The 26,403-nt window shown below is 69.6% G+C and overlaps 3 protein-coding genes across 4 annotated transcripts; all 3 read left to right on the top strand.

The window, feature by feature from the left end:
* Positions 1–367: 367 nt before the first annotated feature.
* TCF25 (transcription factor 25) lies at positions 368–12,403 on the top strand. Its single transcript, XM_037518041.2, is given in 19 exon segments — positions 368–451; positions 454–617; positions 2,829–2,993; positions 3,552–3,626; positions 4,062–4,180; positions 4,320–4,385; positions 6,416–6,498; positions 7,150–7,280; positions 7,496–7,595; positions 7,920–8,013; positions 8,256–8,348; positions 8,481–8,586; positions 9,033–9,192; positions 9,889–9,976; positions 10,314–10,478; positions 10,634–10,724; positions 11,021–11,100; positions 11,890–11,962; positions 12,160–12,403. Coding segments are annotated over 19 exon segments (2,037 nt in total). The 5' UTR covers positions 368–426; the 3' UTR covers positions 12,319–12,403.
* A 128-nt stretch (positions 12,404–12,531) lies between these two features.
* MC1R (melanocortin 1 receptor) lies at positions 12,532–15,604 on the top strand. The gene is given in 3 exon segments (XM_037518040.2): positions 12,532–15,162; positions 15,165–15,288; positions 15,291–15,604. Coding segments are annotated over 3 exon segments (969 nt in total). The 5' UTR covers positions 12,532–14,631.
* Positions 15,605–17,920: 2,316 nt separating this feature from the next.
* Positions 17,921–25,131, top strand: TUBB3 (tubulin beta 3 class III). Of its 2 annotated transcripts, XM_054696849.1 has the most exons (5): positions 17,921–18,015; positions 22,691–22,799; positions 23,229–23,339; positions 23,829–24,456; positions 24,496–25,131. In XM_054696849.1, exons 1-5 carry the CDS (start codon positions 17,959–17,961, stop codon positions 24,902–24,904), a joined length of 1,314 nt encoding a protein of 437 aa, XP_054552824.1. In that variant the 5' UTR covers positions 17,921–17,958; the 3' UTR covers positions 24,905–25,131. The 2 variants fall into 2 exon arrangements, with proteins under 2 accessions (XP_054552824.1, XP_037371620.1); XM_037515723.2 differs by having other exon boundaries at positions 23,829–25,131.
* Positions 25,132–26,403: the final 1,272 nt, after the last annotated feature.

Raw genomic sequence — 26,403 nt, 5'->3', positions numbered from 1 at the left:
ACCCTCGCCCGGCCCCCGCCCGGCCCTCGCCCGGCCCCCGCCACGCCCGCCCCCCCCGCCACGCCCCCCCGGCCCCGCCCCCCCCACCCCTGACCCTCGCCCGGCCCCGCCCGACCCCCCCGCCCGGCCCCGCCCGCCCCCGCTCCCTTCGCCCCGCCCCCTCCGGCCCCCGCCCCGCCCCTCGCCCGGCCCCCGCCACGCCCGCCCCCGGTCCGCCCCCGGCGGCCCCACGCGGAGCGCCGAGTCGCGCGAGAACTCGCCCGACGTGCCGCACCTTCTTTGACGCAGCGAGGACGGAAAGGAAGTTCCGGAGGGCCGCAGCGCGCAGACGCAACACGCCAGCCCCGCGCCAGTGCGCAGGCGCGCCGGCCGCGGTCCCCCTGCTCTTCCTTCTCCGTCTCCGGGCGTCAGTGGCCGTTGGGCCCTATGTCGCGCCGGGCCCTCCGCAGGCTGAGGGGGAACAGCGCGGCCAGGAGCCCCTCGAGCCCGGCGCCCTGCAGTTCGTCCTCCGCGATGACGAGGACGCGGAAGAAGAAGCCCCGAGGCCGGAGCCAGCCGGCCGGCGCCCCCAGAGCGCAGAGAAGGAGGGCGTCCGAGTCAACAACCGGTTCGAGCTGGTGGGTGGCGGGGCGGCCGGGGGGGGGCGGCGAGGCGGGTCCGGGGCGGGCCGTGACGTCACGGAGGGCGCGAGGGGTCCGCGGAGGCAGGCCGTGACGTCACTGGAGGGGCGCGGTGGGGCGGGGTCACGACGCCGGGGGCGAGGCCTTGGGGGCGGGGCCCGTTCGAGGGCGGGGCCGGCGGGGCCCGGGCTGCCTGGGCGTGGCCTCGCCGCGGGGGCGGGCCGGCGAGTGAGGCCGCTGCGGGGAGAGACGGGACCGCGGGGCGGGCCCGCAGCACCTGGGGCGGTTCCCTGGATTGCCAGACGAGTGCGGCCAGACGAGCTCCAGCGGGGCTTTTGCACAGTTTCGTTGTCCTCGCAGCCCAGGACCCCGCAGCCCCGCGGCAGGTGTCCGGCACAGCAAGTGCCGTCACAGGGCAGATGCCGGCCGCCTCCCGCTGCTGGCCCAGCCCCCTGGCCTTGGGCCAGCCGTCCCCCGGGCACACGAGGGCGTGCACCCCAGAGCCTGCCCCAGCGCAGGCTGTTGGGGCTCCTGGTGGTTCACTAGAGGGTGGAGTGAGGGCCGGGTCTTGGGGACCCAGCCACCCTTGGTCTTCCCGTAGCTCCTGCGCTGGGGCTGCCATGCAGTTTGGCCTGGAAGGCGGGGCCCCACCCTGTGGCCTCAGGGTTTTCTCCCTGGGGAGAATAGCCCCCAGCCCCCGTGCTCCTCCTGTCTGTCCGACGTCTGTGTCACAGCTTTTTCTGACTTTGATCAAAGCCCCCCTCACCTCTCTGCGAGGTCAGCAGCCGGGGTCTGTGCCATCACGCGTGTGCTCAGGCCTGGCACAGCTGGGGCTTCTCCTGCCACCACCCCCCCCCCCACCCTGCAAGGCTCTTGTCACACAGCCACACCCCAGGCCCTGGGGAGAGACGGCCTGCTTGCACCCTGCACAGTGTGGTGAGGGTGATGTTGGAGGCAACGCCCAGAGCCCGGGCTGTGGTGCTGGTGTCTGGAACGAGGCTGGTCTCCTGCTGAATGGGGGCACGTGGACAGACAGGTGTGTGAGGCATCTTAAGAGAAGCCAGGGACTCATGTGAACGGAGAGAGGGATGTTCGTGCCAGCGTCCCAGTGACGTGGGTCAGTTCAGCCCTGACCTGAGCTCTGGGCACCCGCATCCACTCAGCTCCTGTCTCCTCCAACATGGCTGAGCGCTGCCTGCCCTCTGCCTCCGTCCGCTTCCCTGTTTGCTGCGGGCACCCCCTTTCTTCCCACTGCAAGGCTCCCTGGTCTTCCTTCTCGCACACCGCCTGCAGACGGCACGGGACCACCGCCTCTGCCTGGGCCTGCCCACTCTCTAGTCTGTCCTGCTGCCTGTCTGGGGACAATAGCCAGTGGCCCCGGGGTGGGGGTGGGGGCTTCCCTGGGGTAGGATGGTTAGCCAGCGAGGGAGCAGGGGTCGGGACTGGGATGGAGAGTAGAGTGAGGACTGGCGGCCGATGGCTCTGTCCTTGGCGCAGCTGGCCCTCCCTGGACTCCCATTGCCTGGCGCTCTTCCACACAGCCTGGGCTCAGGCCTCCGCATCCAGCTGGCTTGCAGGCCCAGGCTCCCTGCATGCCACCACCTCTGCTGCTGTTCCTGTCCCTGGGTGTCACAGAGTGCCCGCATGAGTGACCTGGGTGTGTGTGTGAAACAGCTTGCGTTCCCGACGTGGGCTCCCCAGAGCAGCGCCTGGCTCTGAGGGGATCTGCGTGGAAGCCCTGCCTGAGCCGGCGCTTGCTTTGCCAGGCAGTAGCTGCTGTCTCTGGTGGGGGCGCGCTCCTTTCTGGAGCTGAGATGCAGCGTGGGCTCGGCCCCTCCCCCGTGGTTGTGAGTGTTTGCATCGTTCCACGTTTGTGAGATGGTCTCATTACTTCCTGGGGTGTCTCCAGGCCTCAGGAGTTAACATGGGGCGGCCATCAGCACTTCGGAGGGGGCTTTGTGTGATGGCTGGAAACAGCAGAGGACGGGTGCCCAGGGCCTGCACTCTTCCTGGAGCCGGCAGAGGGCCCGGTGCTTCCCCTTGGTGTCTGTCCTCGTCCTGGGTCTGGGGGTCCATGGTCCTCAGGTTGTAGGTCACCTTGTCTGCGCACACTCCTCGCCAGCTGCTCTGCTTACAGCGCTGACACCTTTCTCAGGTGCTGGTCAAGTGATGGGGGCACCTGACCAGTCCTCTCCATCTGTTTTCCAGATAAACGTCGAGGACCTGGAGGAGGGACCTGTGGTCAATGGGGAGCGGCCGGATGCTCAGTTCCCAGATGCCATGGTGTCGGGAAACAAGAGGAGGGCCCAGAGTGGAAGCTCCGAGCCCCGGAGGGACGGGAGCGTCTCTGGCAAGGCGGCACCCCAAGAGCAGGTGACCTCAGCCCCTCTGGCTCTCGGAACCCCATGTGGTTGGCTGTTTTGTCACCCTCGAGTTTCCTCAGGAGTCCGCGGGTTCATGCGAACCCTCCAGACAGGGAACACTGGGTGCACGGCACACTGGGCCCGCAGGCCTGGAGCCCTGGGTGGGTCGGCTGCCCCCACGGTCGTCTGGTGGCTTTCACGTGGGCAGCCATGGCCTGGGTGCGCCGCCTCGAAGACGTGCAGCAGCTCTGGTTGGGCGAGGGGCTGCGTCACTGGAGACTGCTCTCCACGTGCTCAGCGAGGCTGACCTCACGCTGCTGGTGCCCGCGGGCCAGGGATGCCAAGTGCTGTCTGGGGGCCTGGCCCCCGGGTGGGGGTGGGGGCTTCCCTGGGGTAGGATGGTTAGCCAGCGGCCGATGGCTCTGCCCTGGACACCTCTTGAGCTCATGGATGCTGGGGTGGGGGGGACCCTGTACCCCAGGTCTCCAGGCAGCTTGCTGCTACGCCTCTTGGCGCTGAGGATTTTGTTGGTTTTTTCCACTGATTGAAAATGTGCTTCTTCTGCCAGCCCAACGCAAGTGGCAAGCTCCGGAAGAAGAAGAAGAAACAAAAAAGCAGGAAGAGCCCCACGGGAGAAGGCCTGGTATGCACGGCGGGCACTGGGCATGCCCGGGTGCGGGCGGCGGCTGCGTTTGGTTGGTCCTGGTTCCTCCCGGCAGCGGGGTCATGTATTTGGAGGCCAGGGCGGGCTGCTGGTTGCAGCGCCTTCCTGTCCACAGCGCCCGGCTGTCCCTACCGGAAGGGCTCACCTGAAGGGCAGCTGGGCCGGTCCCTCCCAGCCTATCCCTCAGGGCATCCGGTTTGTCCTGGTTTGAGGCTGTGGCTCTGCTGCTCACAGGCCCTCCTGGCTCGTGTGGTTGAGCGAAGGCTGTCACCGTGGCATACAGGCTATTGTGCCGGCGCTGGATGTGCTAAGGCAGTGGACACGGTGCCAGGGCTCCCTGTGCATCGAGGCACAGCTGCCGTGGCAGCACTTGAGCTGAACCAGGGCGGGTCAGTGCTTGGTTCTGGCTCTTAGGAGAACGGCCTGGAAGACGTCGACCGCATCTTGGAGCTGCTGGAGGACGGTGCTGGGCTCCCACACCCTGGTCCACCGGTCCTGAGCACCAGGAAGCACGTGCTGTACGTGGAACACAGGTGCGTTCCCAGCCGGCCTTGTGGGGCTCTGGGGAAGCCAGAGCCGCCTGCCCACCACTTTTATCGTGGCTTGAGGGCTCCCCGAGTCTTTGCGAGAGAACTGTTTTCCTCTTTATTTGTAAAATTCTCAATACTCCAGACACTTGAACCCAGACACGGAGCTGAAAAGGTACTTCGGTGCTCGAGCTGTCCTGGGGGAGCAGAGGTAAGACCCTGGTGCTGGGTCCCGCACATGTCCCTGGCGTCTCCCCTGCAGGACCGGGGCCCCAAGGGCTCCCTCTTGGGCTGTCCTCACCCAGACCTGAAGCCCTCGAGCACCGTCGTGCTTCTACCCCGGGCCTGAGCCAGGCGCACGCCTGCTTCCCGCCCAGCTGCGAGCCTGGCATCAGGTCCAGCTTCTGAGATGGGCCTGCTCCTGGGGGCCCTGCTCCCCGTGTCCAGCACTGACTGGTGTGTGTGTGTGTGCCGGCGGGAGGGGCCTGGTCTTTTAAATTGCAGGCATTTTCTAGCTGTGGGGATAAATGGGCCTCTCCTGACACCCTCTGCCATCGGGGTCCCCTCTAACCCCCCCCCCCCAGTTACCACTGCGGGTGTCTTTGTGGTCTTTCCAGTGGCCTGTAGTCTCCCACACCCTGGCCTGGGCCATCCTGGCCTGGCCCGGGTGTCTGACCCTTGGCCTGCGTCCTCTGACCTCTGGATCTGTGGCTGGGAAGGGCCCATGGCCCTGTCCTCTGGCCCCGAGCAGCTGCCCGGCCTCCAGGCCCCGCCCCCTGCCTGGGCTCTGTCTCCGCACTGATGCGGGCGTGGTGGGCGATCCCCTGCCTCCTTTCCTGTTGACCGCGGCCGTGTGGTGCGTGTGAAGTTACTGAGGACATGGGCTGCAGCGGCGGCGTCGTGAGCCTCGGGAAGGGTGCGCTCTCCGAGACTGTGCCTCCTGGCTGGACCTCCCCGCTTGGCGCGGTTGCCGGTGTCCTGCCAGTGTCCTGAGGCGGGTCTGACCGGAGGCTCTCCCAGAGGCGCGGACAGCCGTGTCCCCGGCACTTCCCGCCAGCCGCCGGCTCGCACCAGGACGGACCAGGGCCTGAGCCTGTCAGAGGAAAGGGCCTGCTTGCCCCTCTCCCCACCCAGCCTGGTGGCGTCCGTGCCGCGCTCGCGCTTCTTCATCGTGACCTGTCTTCCTTTTACCCCGAGCCTTGGGGTCTGAGGAGGGAGGAGATGGGCTCCTCGCCTGGCCCCCAGGGGAGCTGGGCATGTGTCAGGATGCCTGTGGCCTTGGTCTCCCTCTGCCCCGCCAAGTCAGCTTCTCTGCTGTGGCCGCTGCCTCGCCTGCCATCTGTGGCATCAGCGTCTGTCCCCTCTGTCCGCGGGAGCCCCACCACCTGCCTTCCTTCCCCACCATGGCTTGGCTCTTGGTCAGGCAGCGAGGCCAGGCGGTGCCTCTGATCCGGGGCAGCAGTGGGACTGCCACTGGCCAAGGACTCGGCCCGGAGAGTTGACGGGTCACCGCCTAGAGCTCCTCGCGCGCACAACTGCGGGACCACTCGGGCCGAGAGCAACAGCAGTGAGATTTATTTAACAATCTGGGGAACACAGAGTCACCGAGGCCACAGATGGCCGTTTCCCCCCACCCCAGGCCGCGTCCAGCGTTTACAGTCCCGGACACGAATGCTCCCAAGACGGTGTCTTCCCGCCACTGAGGCCTGGGGCGGCGGCGGCCAGAATTCGGGCCAGATGCCCCTCGCGACGCGGCCCGAGATGCCCCCGCAGCGCTGGACACGCGACGCTCAAAGCAGCAGCTGCAGCGGCCGAAGGGCCCGACACGGCCCCACACACGGCTCGGCCAGCCCGCTCCGGCCTCCGCCTCCCCTCGGCTGTGACGGCAGCAAGACGGGGAGAAGCTTCTGCTGCTCGGCTGCTTGCAAAGCCCGAAACTTTCCCTCTCTGGGGCTGGCTGTGGAGGCCCCGCCCCGTCCTTCCCAGGCCACGCCAGCCTCGGGGAGATCCGTGTGTTGGGGCCGAAATCGCTGACCCCGAATCGCTGAAGATCCGAAAATGCTGAATCCCGAACACTGAACCCGGGGGGGCTGCTCCTGCAGGCCCTTGTATTGCTCATCAGTCTCCCCCCAACACTGCGCACTTTCCCTGGGGCGCCTTCCCCACCAGCGCCGCTCCAGGGGTTGCTACCTGCCACGGTCTCTGGCTTCAGCCCTCATTTACACAACATCTCCTCCCTAGGCCGAGGCAGAGACAGCGTGTGTACCCCAAGTGTACTTGGCTGACGACCCCCAAGACCACCTGGCCCCGCTACACCAAACCAGGTGAGGGGCTACTGAGGGGCCCACGGGGCTTCCCCACAGCTGATCCCGGCCAGGGCCGGGCCTGTCCAGGCCTGTGTCTTGCTGCAAATTGTCAGTTCCTGTGCCATGGGCAGAGGCGGCGGGACAGGGCTCGATAAATGGGGTGCTGTGGGGCGCTCAGTTACACTGTGTGGGGGCAGGGGTTCCCCGTGAAGGGAGCCCTCGCCTCACTGTCTGGGGCTTTGCGGGTCCATGTGCAGTGAGCGACACTTGGGCCAGTATATTACTCCCTGGAGGGCGTCTCCTGCACCCCGTCTTCCTAGCAGAGGCCTTTGCACACAGACAGGCGGGGACGCGGGGCCTGTTGCTGGGTTGTGTGCTCGGGTGACCTGCAGCTGCGAAGGTGTTGGTGAGAGCTGGGGTCTTCCCCCAGGTCACCCAGCTGGGCCCCGTCCTGGAGTCTGGCAGGACCCAGGGGGGCGGCGGGAGCGTTGAGGGGTTCCAGGCTCAGGCACCTCCAGGGACTTAGCTCTGAGTGAACAGCTTTTAGGTCCAGCGGGTACATGGCGGGGCCATGTGTCCCTGGGCCCTAGTGCTCCGTCCGAGCTCCCGAGGGGCATCGAGGGGCAGGAGCAGCAGTCGGGCCCGCATGGAGTGCGTGCGTCTCCACAGGCCTGACCATGCGGCTGCTGGAGGCCAGGAAGGGCCTCTCATCCTTTGCCTTCGAGCACAGCGAGGAGTACCAGCAGGCTCAGCACCGCTTCCTGGCCGCTGTGGAGTCCATGGAGCCCAACAACATCGTGGTGCGTCACCGTGGGGCCGTGTGCCCGGTGCCCCCGGGTTACCGCAGAAGCCTGTGTGTGAGGGCACTGCCCCTGTGTGGGGACCCACCCACTTCCCGGGGTGGGACAGTGGGGAGGATCGACTCTGGAGACTGTGGGGAGGCGGCGCCCCCAGGCATGAGCTTCTGTGGGTCCAGCACCCAGGGAGGCCCGGCTCGAGCCCTGTACCCCCGCAGGTTCTGCTGCAGACCAGCCCCTACCACGTGGACTCCCTCCTGCAGCTCAGCGATGCCTGCCGCTTCCAGGAGGACCAGGAGATGGCGCGAGACCTTGTGGGTAGGGCCCCGGCATCCCCACTGGCCCCCGCCCCACCGGGTCACACAATCCTCGTTCTTCCCGGCCCCCCAGGGAAATGCCAGCCTCCTCCCGCCCTGGCCTGGCCTTGTGGCTGGCTGCGTGGCTTCTCCCGCTGACTGTCTCATCTCAGGGTCCACGTGGCTCCTCTCAGCGGTGGCCTCCGCCAGGCCTGCCTCTGGGAGGCTGTGCTGACCGAGCCCGGGCATGGCTGGCCACCCCCCCCACCTCCTCCCAGAGCTGGCCATGTGCTGAGCCATAGGCGCGCAGGCGGGCGGGCCCTAACCAGCCTGTGTGTGGCTGCAGAGCGGGCTCTGTACAGCATGGAATGCGCCTTCCACCCACTGTTCAGCCTCACCAGCGGGGCCTGCCGGCTGGACTACCGCAGGCCTGAGAACAGGTGAGCCGGCCCCTCTCCCCGGGACTGGCAGCACCCCAGTTGTCCCTGGCCTGGGCTGCCCGGCCCAGCCTCCTAAGTGGTGCACTCCACCCTGAGAGCAAGAGCTGCAGGTTTCAGATGAGAGAGGAGCCTGATTTTCTGTAGCCTCTTGTCAGTGAGGACGAGGGCAGGTGGGGAGGGGTCAGCGAGGAGGATGGAAGCCCCTGGACCTGCCGGCCACTCAAAGTGCCGTCTGGGCCCAGGAGCTTCTACCTGGCCCTCTACAAGCAGATGAGCTTCCTGGAGAAGCGGGGCTGCCCACGCACGGCGCTCGAGTACTGCAAGCTCATCCTGAGGTGGGCCCCCCTCCCCGCCCTGCCCCCCTCAGAGCCCCCCACCCCACACCCCTCCCTGGTTTCCCCACCCCGCCCCCTCCCCCCGGGCTGGCTGCAGGCCACCCACTGGGATTTGTCTCCTGCCGCCGGAAGCCTGGAGCCGGACGAGGACCCTCTGTGCATGCTGCTGCTGGTGGATCACTTGGCGCTGCGGGCACGCGACTACGAGTACCTGATCCACCTCTTCCAGGAGTGGGAGGTGCGAGCGGCCCACCCGGCACCCGCCCACCCCAGCACCGTGCGCAACTCGGGGATGTGGGCCATGAAAGCCTGGCCCGGGTGCCCCATGCAGATACTGGAACCTGTGCCTCCTGGCCCATGACTCGCTGGCAGGCGGGGCCCGGGGGCGGTGGGAGGGGGCTCCTGGGGAGGATGGGCCCAACTACCAGGCCCCTGGTCCCAACTCGGGAGAAAACGTCAGCGGTCGGGCCATTATGTAGGTGGAGAAGGGGGGGACCCTCTTTGTGACCATACTGGGGAGGGCTGGCCACCCTCCTGCGGGGGGACCCACCCCCCTTGGCACCCTGGAGTCTCCCCACTACTGCCCGGCACCCCACATCTGGGTCAGAGACCCGAGACCTGGGTCTCCTGCTTCCCCAGACTGTGGCCCTGGCCCATAGAGCCCCACCTGATCCCCCCCTGCAGGCTCCCCGGAACCTGTCCCAGCTCCCCAACTTTGCCTTCTCTGTGCCGCTGGCCTACTTCCTGCTGAGCCAGCAGGCGGGCCTCCCCGAGCAGGAGCAGAGCGCAGCACGCGAGCAGGCCTCCCTGCTGATCCGGCGGGCCCTCACCATGTTCCCCGGAGGTGGGTGTCTGTGGCGCCACGTCAGGGCCGACTGCTCTCCAGAGCTCGCGTTTCCATGCTTCTGGGCTCCTGGCCATGGCAGGTGGCCTCCAGCTGTTCTCAGGGCCTCTGTGACCTGAGAAGGAGCCGCTGCCCTGCCAGGGCCCTCCAGCCCAGCTGCACAGCAGCCTTGCCTCTCTCTGCTGCCACACCCTGGGCCTCCTGTGGGTGGCAGTGGTGCTAGGCTCCTGGGGCAGAGCCGAGGGCACAGGGAGGCTGAGGCCCAGGTGCTCAGGCCCCCGGACAGCACATCACTGACCCCACGGCTGCTGGCACTGCGGTGGGCTCTGCACAGAGCTGACCCTCGGAGCTGCGCAGGCCACAGGGGGCCCATCAGGGTGTCTGCCGCTGCTCCCTTAGTCCAAGGGTCCTGGGGCCTGGAGCGGCCCTGCAGCAGAACCCTGCTGCCCATGGCCAGGCGCCCTGTCCCTCTATGGTGCCCTTGTGGGGTCCTGGCTGGGGCTGGCCTGCTGCTGGTGTGGGGGGGAGGGTAGCCTGCCCTCGCTTGCCTGCCAGCCAGGCAGGAGTCGGGCACAGCCCTCAGATGCATGTGGGGCCCCAAGAGTTAGGACTGACATCCCCCAAGGTGGCAGAGGCCCCGTGGGGCTCTGGGGGAGATCCGAGTGCTGGCAGCGCAGTGATGACTTCTCCCCGTAGTGCTCACACCCCTGCTCGAGTGTTGCAGCGTGCGCCCCGACCCCGCCGTCGCCCACCACCGCTTCTTTGGGCCCGACGCTGAGATCAGGTAGGGGCCACATGCCCTGAGGCCAGGCCGGCCACCTTCCTGATGAGTCTCTCAGGGCCCCTGGGCTTCTGCAGCCTGGAGCGGGGGCCTCCTGGCCAGAGCTGGGCCTGCCCGCTGGGCAGCCACCACTTGCAAAAACCCCATCAGATGCAGCACGCGCGTGGGAGCTGCCGCAGCCCTGGCTCAGCCCCTGGCCCTGGCCCTGCCCTCACCCCACCTTCCTCCTGACAATCTGCCCCTGGGTGAGCGCATGGCATGGGCCACCCTGGGACAGCGGCCTGGCGGCTGGCAGGCCCACACGTGCCCTCGGGGGCCCACGGACCTGCTGACGGCCCCTCCCGCAGCCAGCCCCTGCGCTGAGCCAGCTGGTAAGCCTGTACCTGGGGCGCTCGCACTCCCTCTGGAAGGAGCCCGCCACCATGGGCTGGCTGGAGGAGAATGTCCACGAGGTCCTGCGGGCAGTGGACGCCGGGGACCCTGCCGTGGAAGCCTGCGAGAGCAGGTGCGGGCCGGAGTGGGGCAGGGTGGGCCAGAATGGGGTGGGGCCGGATGGGGGAGGCCAGAGTCAGTGGGGGGAGAAGGGAGCTGGCTGCGGGCAGTGCTGTCAGTGGACCGCTGCCCTCCACCTCAGAGCCCGCCCCCCGGCCCTCTCCGCAGGCGGAAGCTGCTGTATCAGCGGGCGCCCAGGAACATCCACCGCCACGTGCTGCTGTCCGAAGTCAAGGAGGCGGTGGCCGCCCTGCCCCCAGTAAGAATGGCGGAAGGGGGCACTCTGCGGGGCAGGCCGGGGGGCCCCTCGCAGCCAGGGCTCCGGGGCAGCGGCTCGTATGGGCTGGGGCTGGCCTCCACGGGCGGTGGGGCCCTGCAGCCTGGTGCAGTCTGGCCTCTGCTGAAGGCCACAGGGCGGGACCCCGGGCAGGCCACTGGGTGGGAGCCGCTTTAGCACGCGAGGGCTGCCCTGCCCGACGCTGGCGACTCCCGCAGGTCGGGCCCGTCCAGTCGACTGGCTGAAAGGCTGCGTCTGCATTCTGTCCCTTTCTGAAGGACGTGGCCACGCAGTCTGTGATGGGTTTTGACCCTCTGCCCCCTCTGGACACCATCTACTCCTACGTCAGGCCAGAGAGGTATCTCCCCGCGCCCGCCTGCTCCTTTGCTTGACGGCCCTGAGGTCAGTGCTGGGCCTCCCGCCCACCAGAGCGAGGCCCCAGGAGTGTGGTGGGCGCTGGCGAGTGCAGGCCCCAGCCGTGGGAGCACCTTACATGGGCTCAGGGCGCGGTGGGAAGAGGCCGGGGCCCTGCGCCCTTGGCCCCTGTGGCCGGGCAGGTGGAGGCAGCGAGGGGACCAGCAGCAGAGAGACAGTCAGGACCGCAGTGGGGCCAAGGGTGTAGCTGGAGATGGATGGGCCGCCCGCGGCCACAGGCCTCGCGGGCTGTGGGGAGGCTCTTCTCTCTGGCCTTCACGGCAGGGCTGTCTCCCTGGTGCCCCCGCCCGCCCGTGGGGCCGGATGTCCCCCCTGGGGGCTGCCTGCCTTTTGGCCTGGCAAGGCCGCGCCCTGGGACGAGCCCCCGTGCTTACCAAGTGTGCACTGAGCTCAGAGCGCCTGTTCACAGGAGAACATCCTAGGGCTCCAGGAGGTGAAGGTGGACACGGTGCAGTCAGGCGGCCCCCGCAGCCCCCAGGCTCGCGCTGGCCCTGGCCACCCTCCACCCTGGCCACAGAAGGCTCAGCTGCTGCAGTTTCCCTCACCAGCAAGTGGCCGTGGCGTCCAGGGCCAGGACCCACGTTGGCCTCCTCCTGCCAGGCCCCAGCTGTGTCCCCAGCCCCCAGTCCACCCCTTGGGCCACTGTGGCCAGCTTCTCCCCGGGTCCTGGGCAGGACCCATCAGGGCCCTTTTGACTGTCTGCTCCCCTCAGGCTCAGCCCCGTCAGCCATGGGAACACGATTGCCCTCTTCTTCCGGTCACTGCTGCCCAACTACACTGTGGAGGTACGTGGGCCTTGCACTGCGTCCAGCACATCTGCTCCTGTGCAAACGTCCAGGCGACACTCCAGCCATGCAGGGGCCGCCGGCGAGCCCACCGAGACCAGCTTTGCATCGGGGCGCCCCAGCCTGCACTGGTCCGGTGGGGCATGGGGTGGCACTGGGCCGGTGGACAGCTCCTGCTCAGGGTCTCCTTGCTGCAGGGGGAGCGGCCGGAGGACGGCGGGGCCGGGGGCCCCAACCACAACCAGGGCCTGAACAGGCTGATGCTGGCCGTGCGGGACATGATGGCCAACTTCCACTTCCAGGACCCTGAGGCGCCCCGCGAGGACCAGCCCGAGGGGGATGGGGAGTGGGACTGAGGGCCCTGCGCTCGCAATCGTGTTCCGGCCGCCGTCCGGGCCCGCTGGCTGCCTCTGAAGTAGAATCGCTGAATGTGCTGTTGCGCCTCATCTGTCCTCGCGCGGCGGCAGGCGGGCCAGGTGCCCGCAGATGTGGCCTTGCTGGGCCCCCGCAGGACACCCCCTGGCAGCTTGAGTGGTGTCCTGGGACAAGATCAAGCCTCTGGCTCCGGGGCGACGGGGCGTGGGGGCGGCTCACTAGCTGGGCGGCCCACGCCGGAGGACGGTTGAGACCCTCTGTGGAGCCCGCTGGTTCTGGGAGGACCCGAGACACGAGATGGGCGGGCGGGGACTGTCCACAGGTGCCCCCAGCCCTCACCTGCTTCAGGGGCAGCAGCACACCTGGGGCAGAAATCCCCCCAGCCTCGTGGAAAGTGCTGTCACGTCCACCCCCACGAGGCCCCTGGCGGCCTGCTGGGATGGCCAGGGGTCGCCTGTGGCCCAGCAGCGCCCACAGGGCTGTGAGCAACAGCAGGGGGCGGGTCTCCGCTGCCCTCCCCGACTCCCGGCCAGCGTGCTGGCTGCTGCAACTGGCCCCAGGCGCGTGTCCCAGCTGAGTGAGGAGCCAGCGGCCTGCAGGCCCCGTGGGACAAGCAGCTCTGACAGGACAGCAACCCTGTCCCAGCGACCTGCTCCTGAGCTTGTGTGTCCCCCTCATGCCAGCGGGGACACGGCAGCCAGGGCTGTGGCACCTGCTGTCCCGGGCCAGCTCCCCCGTGGCCCTGCCCATGGTGGTAGAGCCAGCTGAGTGTGTTGCCCCCAGGCCCAGCCGGCCGGCCGTCAGCAGTGGCCCTGCAGGGCTGCACATGAGCCGCCCTCCCCCAGGCCCAAATGAAAGCGCAGACCCCGCCAGGCCAGCTGCCCAGCCCACCAGGCTCCAGGCTGTGCCCTCACAGCTCCCGGGCGCGGGCGCCGGAGCCTCCTTCCAGGTGGTCAGTGCCTGCCTGGCCCCACCCTCTCACCCACACAGGGGCTGCTGCGGCCCCAGATGGCCCTGATTTCACCCAGAGCTTTCTCCATGACTGGCGCTAGGGAGGGAGCTGGTCTCTCCTGGTGCTCTGTGCGCTCGCTGTCTGCGCCCACGCAGGCGCCTGGTGGGGAGCAGCTGCCGGTCCAGTGTAGGTGGGGCTGCAGGAAGGCTGGGCTCTGGCTCCCAGAGGCCTCGCTCATAGTGCCAGGGCAGGCTCAGGGCGGACAAAGACCACGGCCCCTCCTGGGTGGGGGGGAGCTGCAAGACAGGGACCCCATCCTCTCTGGCTCCTGTGGAGCTTGGGGACACTGCCTGCCTCTCCCTGGAGAGGGGGGGTAAGGTGCTGGCACAGCAGGCGGACAGACTACTGACCACATTGGCTGCTCCTGGGACTCCTGGCAGACAAGCAGGCCCTGCCGCCTGAACCTCATCCCCGAGACGGAGGCGGCCGCCTCGCTCAGCAGTCGTGCTGCCTTTGGGGCGCGGGGGAGCACACCCTTGGCCATGCGGGTGGTGTGGGTGCAGGGCCTGGCTGGGGACATGCCTCCCCTGGCTCTGCCCTGACCCTTCCCCCATCGCCGTCCACTGCCCTGTTCAGGCCCCCGCCCCCCGCCTTTGACTTTGTGGCGCCTGGAAGCCCCGTGAGCTGGGGTGGCCGCCCTGTGCCGGGCACCACGTGGCGGACAAGCTGCCTTTGAAGTGGGCCGGCCTCGGGCCCTGCCTGCCCCCAGGAAAACGCCCTCCTAGATGCGCGGGAGCCTCGGCCACGGTGAGCACAGCCCCCATGCTCCCCACAGCTGCCCTCAACAGGGGACCCGGGCGGATGGCAGTGACCACCCCCACGCCTGTGCAGGCCTGGCTGGGAGTCACCTGGTGAGCCCTCGGGACCTGGGCGGGCCCCTGGGCGCCACCTGGTGGCCGACGGGTGGTGTGGGTGCTGAGTCTGAGAACCGAAAGTCCAGTCATGTGCTGCCCCTGGGCGGGGCCAGCAGGGGCTTTGAAGGCCACAGAAAGGGCCCATTCTTCGCGGTAGCCACCACAGCCCTCCCAGGAGGCAGGAGTGCAGGGGACGCAGGGATGTCCGGCCTGAGCGTCTGCTCCTCTGGGGGCCGGGGGTGGACAGAGGACCAGGAGGGACGCGGGAGCCCAGAGAGTGGCAGGTCTGCGCCTCAGAGCTGTGGTCCTGGCTGGGAGGAGTGGACTCGGGAGGACTGGGGCCGCCGACTGCCCAAGCTTGAGGAGCGCGGCACGGTGAGTGGGGGCTACTGGCTGCCCGCACCGTGCGCTGAAGGGCCCCGTGGACCATGGCCGTGCCACACGCCCCCAACGCCACGCCGGCGGGGCTCCCCCACTGGGGACCGGACACCAACTGGACGGGGCTCTGGTGCTGGGCTGTGCCCATCCCGGACGGGCTCTTCCTTGGCCTGGGGCTGCTGAGCCTGCTGGGGAACGCGCTGGTGTTGGCTGCCGTGGCCAGGGCCCGCAAGCTGCGCTCGCCCATGCACCTGTTCATCTGCTGCCTGGCGGCGGCCGACCTCCTCCTGAGCGCTGGCCCCGTGCTGGAGGCTGCCGCCGCACTGCTGCTGGGCACGGGCGCGCTGGCCCCCCGGGCCTCAGCTGTGCAGCGGCTGGACGATGCCGTGGATGCGCTGGCCTGCGGCTCCCTGGTGTCCAGCCTCTGCTCGCTAGGCGCCATTGCGGTGGACCGCTACGTCTCCATCTTCTACGCCCTGCGCTACCACAGCATCGTGACACCGCCCCGCGCTGGCGGGGCTGTCGCCACCATCTGGGCCGCCAGCGTGCTCTCCGGCGCCCTCTCCGCGGCCTGCTCCGACCACACACGGCCGTCCTACTCGGCCTGGCGAGCCTCTTCGTGGCCATGCTGGCGCTCATGGCCGTGCTGTACGCGCACATGCTGGTGCGGGCCTGCCAGCACGCCCGCGGCCTTGCCCGGCTCCGCAGGCCCCGCGCCCCGCCCGCCAGGGCTGTGGCCTCAAGGGCGCCACCACCCTCGCCCTCCTGCTGGGCGTCTTCCTCCTCTGCCGCGGCCCCTTCTTCCTGCACCTCTCCCTGGCGGTGCTCTGCCCCCAGCACCCCGCTTGTGGCTGCGTCCTCAAGAACTTCGACCTCTTCCTCGCCCTCGGGGTCTGCAGTGCCGCCGTGGACCCCCTCATCTACGCCTTCCGCAGCCCAGAGCTCCGCAGGGCCCTGTGGGCCGTGCTGCCCCGCCCCTGCCCGGCAGCTGAGGCCACTGCCCGGACCGAGACGGGGTGCTGATGGGCTGTGGGCCGCGACGGTGAGGGATGGAGTCTCCTGGCAGAGCGGCTCGCTGGTGACGGAGGACTAGGGCTCACGTCGGCACCGCATGCCCGTGGACGGGCCGGCAGCAAGGCCTGCTCCCCCAAGCAGAGGCCGTCGCCACGGGCAGGGCTGGGCTGGACTGGCGGGAGGCAGACCACCCGAAACCGTAAAAAATAAAAGAATGAGCTAGTGTACATTTTCTGTGGCCTCACACAACCGCGCGTAATAAAGGTGCTTGGCCTGGCCTTGCAGTCACCGCAGCTCTTCGGGACTGGCTGGGGGCAGGAGCGCGAGTGATGGGGGAGAAACCCCAGGGCGGAGGAGGGTGGCTGCCGAGGGAGGCGCCTGCACCAGTGCCCGCCTAGGACTCCAGGCCCGCCTAGGACTCCAGGCCTGGGGGGCGACTTCCCCCAGGGCCCAGGAAGCCTCTGCCGTGCAACCCCGGGGCCTATGGGTGCGACGCAGGCACTGTCCGGCCCTGAGCTGCAGGTGTGACCTGGTAGCCTCAGCCAGGACAGGCCCCCTGCTCTCCCTCCAGCCCACTCCCCGTACTGTCCTCCTGGGCTGGCCTCCCAGCACCGGGTAGGGCACGGGTGGCGGACTGCAGGGCCCTGGGTGTGGGTGCTGGGCGTGGGGTGAGCCTAAACCCCAGTCTGGACCCGGGCTTCTCTGCTGGGAGCCCCTGGTCCTCTGGCACAGAGACGGGACGCCTTCCCCTAGCGGGCCTCCCGCAGCCAACCCTCCTGGGGGAGCCCACCTGCGCCCCCTTGGTCAGCCCCGCCAGGCCCCGCCCTGGCTGGCGGCTGCAGCCCTCTGGCCTCCCGCGGTGAGTCCTGGACGGCCAGCCTGTGCAGGGAGGCCCGCGTGAGTCAGCTGGCTGGCCAGGAGGGGGTCATGGGGGGGCGGCGCAGCCAGCAAGGGGGGCAGCGCAGCCTGCTGGGGAGCCCCAGGGGGCGGGGCCCAGCCGAGCACCGACAGCGCGCAGTGTGGGGGAGGGGCGTCTCTGGAGAACAAAAGACCAGCTCCGCCTCGCCGAAACCCGGGCTTCGAGAAGGGAGAGGGGCGCGGGCGGCCGCCGGGCGCCCACATGCGCCCTGCGCGCCAGACCCCCTGCCAGCGCGAGGCCCTGCCCGAGGGGCGTCCGCGGGGGCCTCCACGGGCCGGGCGCCGCGAGGGGCCCTCAGCTCTGTGCCCGAGTCCAAGCTCCTCCCCGGCCCACCGCCCCCCCACTGCCCCCCCAGCTGGCCTCCCGTGGCCCAAGGGTCGGGTGCAGGTCTCCTGGGGGTGAGAGGCAGAACGTCCCGCCCCCGGCAGCCCGGGCAGCGGCTCGCGGCACCTGCGCGGCCCGGAGCGCGGGGAGGGGCGGCGGGAGCGCTCGGCCCGTCCCCCGCCGGCCTCCTCCGCCTCCCGGCCCGGGCTCGGGGCGCAGCTCGCGGCTCCCGCGCCGCCCCTTCCCGCGGGCCTCTGGCGGGTGCGCGGAGAGACCCTCCTCGCAGGGCGCCCGGGCTCGAGGGGGCGGCGGGAGGGGTTCGAGGGCCCGCGGCCCCCACTGTCCTCCGCGGCCCGGCGGACCCCGCGCGGGACCCCGGAGGGCGGGCGGGGCCCGGCGGGCTGCGGGGCGGGCCGGCGGGGCGCGGCGGGTTGTAGGGCGTGGGGAGCTGCGGGGCGGGGCGCGGGGCTGCGGGGCGGGGCGGGGCGGGCGGCAGGGCGGGGGGCTGGGCGAGGAGGGCTGCGGGGCGCGGGGCTGCAGGGCGGGGGGCGGGGCTGCGGGCGGGGCGCCGGGGGCTGCGGGGCGGGCGCGGGGCTGCGGGCGGGGCGCGGGGCTGCGGGCGGGGCGCGGGGCTGCAGGCGGGGTGCGGGGCTGCAGGGCGGGGGGCGGGGCGGGGCGGGGGCGCGGCGGGCGGGCGGGGTGCGGGGCTGCGGGCGGGGCGCGGGCTGCGGGCCGGGTGCGGGGCTGCAGGGCGGGGTGTGGGGCGGGGCGCGGCGGGCGGGCGGGTGCGGGGCTGCAGGGCGGGGTGCGGGGCGCGGCGGCGGGCGGGTGCGGGGCTGCAGGGCGGGGGCGGGGCGGGGCGCGGCGGGCGGGCGGGTGCGGGGCTGCGGGCCGGCGCGGGGCTGCAGGGCGGGGGGCGGGGCGGGGCGGGGCGCGCGGCGGGCGGGTGCGGGGCTGCAGGGCCGGTGCCGCAGTCCGGGCGGCGCCCGGGATTGGCCGCGCGCGGTGACGCGGGCGCGCGGCGGGCGGGGCCGCGCCTATAAGAGCGGGCGGCGGGGGCGGCCGAGCCTCCCAGACACCGGCCGCCGCTCCGTCCCGCCCGCGCCCGCCCGCAGCGAGGATGAGGGAGATCGTGCACATCCAGGCCGGCCAGTGCGGCAACCAGATCGGGGCCAAGGTGAGGCGCCCCGCGCCGCCCGCGCGGGCAGGGGAGCCGGGGGCGCCGTGCGCCCCGCGGCCGCGCTCGCCCCGCGCCGCCGAGAACAAAGGGCGAGCGGGTCCCGCGCCGAGTGCGGGCCCTGGGGACCCCGCCCCGCCCCGCCCGCCCGGCCCCGCGGGGCGTCCCCGGTCGGCCCGCGCCGCGCAGGTCGGCAGGGGCGGCTGGGGCGCTCCTGGGCGTGGCCGCCCCGGGGGTCTCCGCCGGCGCCGGGGAGGCGGGCGGGCGGGCGGGTTCGGGTGCGGCCGCCGCTCGGAGCCAGGACGATGCCCCGACGATGCCCCGACGATGCCCGACGATGCCCCGCCCGAGCGCCCGCGGCCGCCTGCCCTGCCAGCCCGGCTCCCGGCCCCGCCCTGCTTCTTTGTTGGAGGCGGGGTTGGACTCGGACTCGGGGTGACCTTGGGCCAGGACTCGACTCCCTCCCCGCCGACCCCGGGCTAACTCACGGCGGGACGCGCGCCCGGCGCCCCAGGCGCGGGCTGGGCGCGGGAACAAAGCGGGGCTCCGGCGCTGGGGCGGCACCCGCGCGGCCTGCGCCCATTGTCCGCGCGCCGCGGGGCAGGGCTGGGCCGGCGGGCAGGAGGCGGGACCCCGCCGAGCCGAGCGCTGACCCCTCCCCGAGCCCCGAGCGCGGAGCGGCCGCCCGGCCAAGGTCGCGGCGGCTCCGCCTGCGGCCCCCGGGCGCCCCGGGACGCCGGGCCGGCGGCTTTGTCAGCACCACGGCCAGGGCCGGGCCGGGCCGGGCGGCGCCCGCGGGGCGGGGCGGAGGAGCCGGGCCCTGGAGGGGAAGGGGCGGCGGCGGGGCGGCCTCCGGAGGCTGTTGCCATGGAAACCAGGCGAGAACAAAAAGCTAATTGCTGCGGGGCTGGGGCGGCCACGTGGTTGACATGTAAATTGCAAGTTCAGCTCCTGGGGGCGAGGGGGGAGACGCCCTAATCGCCGGAGGCAGCTGTGCCCCGGCTCGCCCGCGCCCGCGCCTCAGATCAAGTCCGGGCCCTTGGGGCAGCGACTGGCAGCTGTCCGGGCCCGGAGGGAGGGGCGGGGCCGGGGCCGGGGCCGGGGCCGGCCGGCGTGGCCGCAGGGCCGGGGCCTGCCCTGCGCATCTGCTGTTCCCTCCTCGGTCCCGGCCCGCGTCCCGCCCGGCCTGGGGTGGCGGCCCCGCTGTGCCCTTCTGTGGCCAGGGCGGCCCCTGTGCCTGCCTCGGGGCCACAGCCCAGGCCGGCGGGTGGGCTGGCAGGGGCCTGGGAGGTTCTCCCCGCTCAGCTCTGGGCTTGCTCGTGACATTTTATTCCTTTTGGGTTGGTTTTCTTAGTTTTTGTTTCCTTTTGAAATTAATATCTGACCACTTTAAGCAATGCACGCAGCAGAGGGCAATGTTGGGGGCAGGAGATCCCCACCGCGGCCCTTTGGAATGGCCAGTGGGAGCACCGGAGCCGCCCCCGGGCCTCCCTGCAGGAAGAAAGGGGTCCAGGCACCCGCCCCCTGCGGGAAATCGTCCTGGAGCTGGGGGAGGCTTCTCCTGCCCGTCCCCAGCAGCAGGACCCCTTCCTGCCTAGGGACCCTCTGGAGGCTGGTGTCCGCGGGGAGGTGGGCGTGGCTGGGGCGCGGGGACCTTGGCCGGGCCGCGCCCCTTCCGAGCGGCCGCGGGCTGTGGCCACCGGGTGCCGGACGGGCGCCCGTGTGTCTGCGCATGACCCCCCCAGACGGCGGGGGTGCGGGCCGCCCCCCGCCCGGGGCCGAGAGCGCTGCGGGGCGGCGGCGGCGCTGGGGGGCGCCGGGGAGCAGCCGGGCGCCAGGGCCCGAGCCCGCGGCCCCCGCCCGCCGCCGCCGCCTTTGTCCGGCCTGCTCCCCGCGGGGGGCGGGCGGGGCGGGGCCCGGGGCCCGACAGCCAACGGAGGCGGCGGCCCCCCAGCCTCCAGCCCCCCTCGCGGCCCGGGCGGGGTCCCCGCGGCGGGCTGCGAGGCCCAGAGTCTCGGCCCCGCCCGCCCCCGGCCCCGCCGCCCGCCTCCGGGTCCCGGCGGCCGCGCGGGCAGCACCGGGGCGCGGACAGCGCCGGGCGGGCGGGGCGCGCCCACCGCGGGGCCCCGGCCGCTCCCCAAGCGCGCGCGATAGACGAGGGAGACGCGGCTTGTGCTAAATTAAGGCACAATTTTTATTCGTTTTGACGACAAGTCAGCGCTGAATACGGTCTCTTCTGGAAAACGGAGACGTTGCGGAGAGCGCCGGCTTCGCCGTCCGCGCCGCGTGGGGGGGCCGTCCGCGCCCTTGTGGGGGGGCCGTCCGCGCCCTTGTGGGGGGCCCGTCCGCGCCCTTGTGGGGGGGCCGTCCGCGCCCTTGTGGGGGGCCGTCCGTGCCCGCGTGGGGGGGCCGTCCGTGCCCGCGTGGGGGGGCCGTCCGTGCCCGCGTGGGGGGGCCGTCCGCGCCCTTGTGGGGGGGCCGTCCGCGCCCTTGTGGGGGGGCCGTCCGCGCCCTTGTGGGGGGGCCGTCCGTGCCCGCGTGGGGGCCGTCCGCGCCCTTGTGGGGGGGCCGTCCGTGCCGCGTGGGGGGCCGTCCGTGCCCGCGTGGGGGGGGCCGTCCGTGCCCGCGTGGGGGGGCCGTCCGCCCGCCTCCGCCGCGCCCGCACACGCGCAGATCCCCTCGCCTGCCCGCGCGGCGGGTGACCTTCTCCTGCTCGCAGGAGCCCGGAGCACGTGGATTTTCTGAGCTCTCTGAATGCAGCCACGGATGTGGTTTCACAAAGGACAGTAGCACCGAGAAACCTTTGGGTCCCTGGAGCCAGGGGTGCTACCTTGGCCTTGGGGGTACGGTCGCGCGCGCCCGTGTCTCCCCTGTACAGATGAGGAAACTGCGGGTCTCGCTGGGCGGGGCCGCCCCCAGGCTGAGCCCGAGGGACTTCCCAGCCAGTGCTGAGGGCACCTGAGCCGCCCCAGCCCTCCGGTCTCCGCGCCAGAGCTGGGGGTCCTGGGCCGCGGGTTTGGGGTTCCCCGCACTGTGGGGCCTTGGCTCCCCCAGGACCCCAGACCATGTGCCTGGAGCTGGATGTGGGCTTTTTTCCCACTAATTGCAAAATTACTGCACGCAAGAAAAACAAGAAATCTTTTTAAGGAATAGATGCACAAAAGGGGGAATGAAGTGCCTCCCTCCCTCACTGAGAGGTGATGTGGGCAGCAGGCTCTGGGGGCTCCCAAGACATGTGCGTGGATTTTAGAGAAATGACACTGTTCCTACTTTTTTTTTTTTTTTTTTTTTTTTTTTTTATAGAGGCATGTTTTTATTTATTTATTTGTTTGTTTGTTCGTTCGTTTTGTTTATACATGCACTGGGTACAGTCAGAAGCGCGGGAGGGTGAGAGAATTCACCAGAGCCAGAGCGGGGAACAGAACAGGCAGACTGACGAAGAACACTGCTGAGGGAAGCAGTGGGCAGCAGGAGAGGTCTGCGCGCCATGTGGGACCCTCCTCCTGTGGCCGGGGAGCAGCCGGGGATCGAACCGGCGCCGCAGAGGTTGCCGGCAGCTTTGCAACCCAGCGCTCAACCGCTGCGCCACCGGGGAGGCCCACTGTTCCTACTTTTTAGGTTTAAAAAGATTTTTTTATTTAGACCTGGGGCACAGGCCAGAGATGTGGGGTGTGAGAGGATTCACCAGAGACAGACTGGGGAGCAGAACAGGCAGGCTGACTGAAATCCACTGCTGAGGGGAGCAGCGGGGAGACAGGAGGGGTCTGCTGCGCCATGTGGGTTGCTCCCTGGCAGGCCTGGGATCGAACTCGTGCTGCAGAGGCTGCGGATTGCTTCATAGTGCGGTGCTTAACCCCTTGCGCCACCAGGGAGGCCCTTTTTAGGTTTAAAGGTATTTTCAACGGACCTCTTTCGGGAGAAGGAAACTTTTGTACACAACAAAAAATCCCTCTTGTGCCCCCAGCCCTCGCCACGGGCCCAGGCACGGGCTGCAGCGCTGCCACATAGTGGGTGATCTCTTGCAGAGCTCAGAGATCTGCGAGCGCTGAGCTCGAGGCCCAGGGTCGCCGATGATGTTTCTGGAGACCCTCACCTGCACTAACTCAGGGGGTGTCGCCCAGCCTGAGGTGTGAAGGTGTGGCCTGAGGTGGTCTTGCTCCCAGCAGTCCCCAGGAGGCCTCTGCTCAGCCCCCCTGCGCGAGTGGAGCCCCTCTTGTGTCTCTGACCCGTTTTCCGACACGCCCGTTGTACAGAGGTGGAGACAGACGCAGGGCTCGGGCTGCCTGAGGCCCCGCCAGGCGCCTGCTCTGTGCCCCGCCCAAGGGGAGTCGCGGATGGTGGGCGGCCTGCAACTGGCCATCTGGGCTGAAGCTGTATGTGCGCCCCACTCCATCCCAGGGCACACAGGCCTGGGCGCTGGCTGCGGTGGCAGCTTTCTTCTCCATGCCTCAGTCTCTGCGTGTGAAAAAAGGAAATAATGGGAACTGCCCAGGGAGGTCACTGCTGGGCCCTTGGAGGCATGGCCACCTGGGGCTGGACTGGGGCGGGCTCTGTTCTGCAGCCACCCACAGGGTTCGTGCGCACTTGGGGCACGCACCCCAACTTTCCACCCAGGCTGTCAGGCTGTGGGCAGGAGGGCCAGTCCCCGCTGCAGCTGACCTGTGCTTCCCCGCAGTTCTGGGAGGTCATCAGCGACGAGCACGGCATTGACCCCAGCGGCAACTATGTGGGTGACTCGGACCTGCAGCTGGAGCGGATCAGCGTCTACTACAACGAGGCCTCCTGTGAGCCCCACGCCCTGCAGGGAGGGGGGCACCATGGGCCCTGGGTGGGGGGGGGCAATGGCCATAGAAAATGTCCAGGGAGGCAGACGGCTCTGAACAGGGCCGCTAAGCCCCTCCAGACATCCTGGGGAGTCCAGAACAAGGGAACCCTTGAAAACTCTGGCTGGATCCAGTGATGTCCATCCCTAGCTGGCCAGACATGGACCTGCCCACCCAGACAGGAACATGGGCCTGGCTGCCTGGCATCCACCACACCCCACCAGACACATGGTGAGGTTGGGGCAGAGAGGGGCACCCAGACTCGCCCCTGGTTCTGGCCTCTCTGACCTCAGAGTCAGTTCTTGGGGTGAGCAGACAAGCCTGCAGCTGGGGAGCAGGACTCAGGGGCCCCTGAGGTCCTGTCACCCACACAGCTCCCTCTGCCCTCAGCTCACAAGTATGTGCCGCGGGCCATCCTGGTAGACCTGGAGCCCGGGACCATGGACAGCGTCCGCTCCGGGGCCTTTGGGCACCTCTTCAGGCCGGACAACTTCATCTTTGGTGAGTGCCCCTGGTTCCGACCCCCATAGGCAGAATGGATGCATGGTTGGCACAGGAGGCCCAGTGACAGGTCCTGGACCAGGAAGCCGCCGAGGCTGCAGGGACAGCTGGTGCACTGTGCATGGCTTTGACAGAGTGGTCAGGCAGCCAGCACCCAGGGCCCTGGCCACAGGCCCTCACTAGCAGTAGGAGAGCCCTACCTGCCTCCAGAGCCCAGTGCCCGGCCCATAGGCTCCCCAGCACTGCAAAGGCATCTGCGAGCTGTAGCCTGTGCTTCCAGCAGAGTCTGCCAGAGGGTTTGTGGGTGGCAGTGGTCTGGTCCCTCACCAGAACCCTCGGGGAGCAGCAGGGCCCCAGCTTCAGATGCCCAGTTTCTCTAGAAGCCTTAATGCCAGGCACCAGCAGCAGGCCAGTGGGGGCCACGCTGGGCGGGAGCAGTGGACAAGTACTCAGGCCTTGCCGGGCCTGACCTGGCTGTGTTCACCCCAGGTCAGAGTGGAGCTGGCAACAACTGGGCCAAGGGTCACTACACAGAGGGCGCCGAGCTAGTGGACTCGGTGCTAGATGTGGTGCGGAAGGAGTGTGAGAACTGCGACTGCCTGCAGGGCTTCCAGCTGACGCACTCGCTGGGCGGGGGCACGGGCTCCGGCATGGGCACGCTGCTCATCAGCAAGGTGCGGGAGGAGTACCCCGACCGCATCATGAACACCTTCAGCGTGGTGCCCTCGCCCAAGGTGTCAGACACGGTGGTGGAGCCCTACAACGCCACCCTGTCCATCCACCAGCTGGTGGAGAACACGGACGAGACCTACTGCATCGACAACGAGGCCCTCTATGACATCTGCTTCCGCACCCTCAAGCTGGCCACGCCCACCTACGGGGACCTCAACCATCTGGTGTCGGCCACCATGAGCGGGGTCACCACCTCCTTGCGCTTCCCCGGCCAGCTCAATGCCGACCTGCGCAAGCTGGCCGTCAACATGGTGCCCTTCCCGCGCCTGCACTTCTTCATGCCCGGCTTCGCCCCGCTGACCGCCCGGGGGAGCCAGCAGTACCGCGCGCTGACCGTGCCCGAGCTCACCCAGCAGATGTTCGATGCCAAGAACATGATGGCCGCCTGCGACCCGCGCCACGGCCGCTACCTGACCGTGGCCACCGTGTTCAGGGGCCGCATGTCCATGAAGGAGGTGGACGAGCAGATGCTGGCCATCCAGAGCAAGAACAGCAGCTACTTCGTGGAGTGGATCCCCAACAATGTCAAGGTGGCCGTGTGCGACATCCCGCCCCGGGGCCTAAAGATGTCCTCCACCTTCATTGGCAACAGCACGGCCATCCAGGAGCTGTTCAAGCGCATCTCGGAGCAGTTCACGGCCATGTTCCGGCGCAAGGCCTTCCTGCACTGGTACACGGGCGAGGGCATGGACGAGATGGAGTTCACCGAGGCCGAGAGCAACATGAACGACCTGGTGTCCGAGTACCAGCAGTACCAGGACGCCACGGCCGAGGAGGAGGGCGAGATGTACGAGGATGACGAGGAAGAGTCTGAGGCCCAGGGCCCCAAGTGAGGTGTGGCCAGTGCCGGGGAGGTGGGGTGGCCCTGCCCCGCCCCAGCCAACCTGCGCTCCTCCAGTATTTATGGCGTCCCCACCCTGCCCCTGGCCTCCTGGCCGCCCTCCCTGTGGCACGTCCGTCTCTGCTTCATTGTTGGCTGCAGGCCTAATGTTTTGTGGTTTGTTTTGTTTTTTTACTGATTTGTGTTTATACTCTGGGGGGTACTTAATAAATTTATTGCTGTCAGATAGCCCTGTCTGTTGCTGGAGGTTTCTTTTTATTCCGGGCAGTTGCTCCAGAGTGGTCAGGAGTAGCCCTCGGGATGCCCGGCTGGGGACCTCGAATGGGAGCTGGGGTGGGACCACCGGTGCTCTGGGGCTCAACCCAGGTGTGGAGGGAGGGGCCATGCCTGCAGGGGCCTCGTGTGGGGCCTGGTGGTCCCTCTGACTGTGCCCACCTCCCCTGCCCACAGAGAGGGCACCCACCAGCCCCTGTGGCCCCCACTGGGAAGGGGCCTCGGAGCCTGAGTCCTGCTGAGCGCACTCTACACCCAGCCCGCACGTGTTGTGGGCCACAGTGTGTGAGCTGGGCTGGGGCCACTGCAAGGTGAAGAGGCAGGGGCGACGCAGCTGGGGCTTGGGTGTCCACAGCTCAATTTCTCAAAGGCCTGGTGCCCTGAAGATGAAGCCCTGGCTCCTGACTCACTCACGGGGGCCCTACCCAGATGACCCCCTTGGCCTGGAGGCCTCCCAGCTCCCTCCTGTGACTGCTCAGGACACTCCTGCCTCCCTGGCCCAACTGGAGGGCTGCGGTGCATGCAGGTGTGTGCGGGTCAGGTGCGGGGCTGGTGTGGGTGCGGTGCAGGTGTTGGGGCGGGGGCGGGTGCGGGCAGGTGTGGGTGCAGGTGCCGGCATGAGCATGGCGGGCGGGGACCTCCGCCGGCCGGCCAGCTCGCTGCCCTGCTCAGTCTGAGTTTCAGAAGCGGGTTCCTTGCTCTGTCCCTGCTGTGAGTCCCCCTCCAGATTCCTACATCGAGATCCTCATCCCAAACGTGGGAGGGGAGGCCTTGGGGGTGATCTGGCCAAGGGTGAAGCCTACAAAAACCCCGACAAATGACCCAGAGAGCGCCTCTGATTGCAGGGAGCACAGCAGGCTGCGCCCGCGAGGTCCGCCCCGCGGCCTGCTGGCCCCTGACCCTCGGCGTCGGGAACGCTGGGAACTGCCCGCGGCCTGTCCAGGAGCCGCGACTCCCGCCCCCAGCAAACCGAGGCTCCTGAGGTGGGCTGCGAGGCGCCTGTGGCGAGGCTGCACGGGGCGAGGGGCCGGTCCTGTGCCGTGCAAGGGCGCGGGGAGCGGGGGCTCTGGCCGCACGCGCTGGCCGGGCGCTCTCTGGGGCTCCCCGCTGCGCCCCCAGCGCGCACGTCCTTCCCGCGGGCAGAGGGGGTCCCGCCGGGCGTCGTGGAACAGGTGTCCTAGCGGGTCTCCGGCGGTCAAGAACCCAGAACAGAAAGCG

This window comes from Talpa occidentalis, unplaced genomic scaffold, assembly GCF_014898055.3.
Source record: "Talpa occidentalis isolate TD23 unplaced genomic scaffold, MPIMG_talOcc4v2.1 talOcc4.17, whole genome shotgun sequence".
NCBI lineage: Eukaryota > Metazoa > Chordata > Mammalia > Eulipotyphla > Talpidae > Talpa > Talpa occidentalis.
Note: the sequence above shows the minus strand (reverse complement) of the source record. Positions and strands in the feature narration are given on the sequence as shown.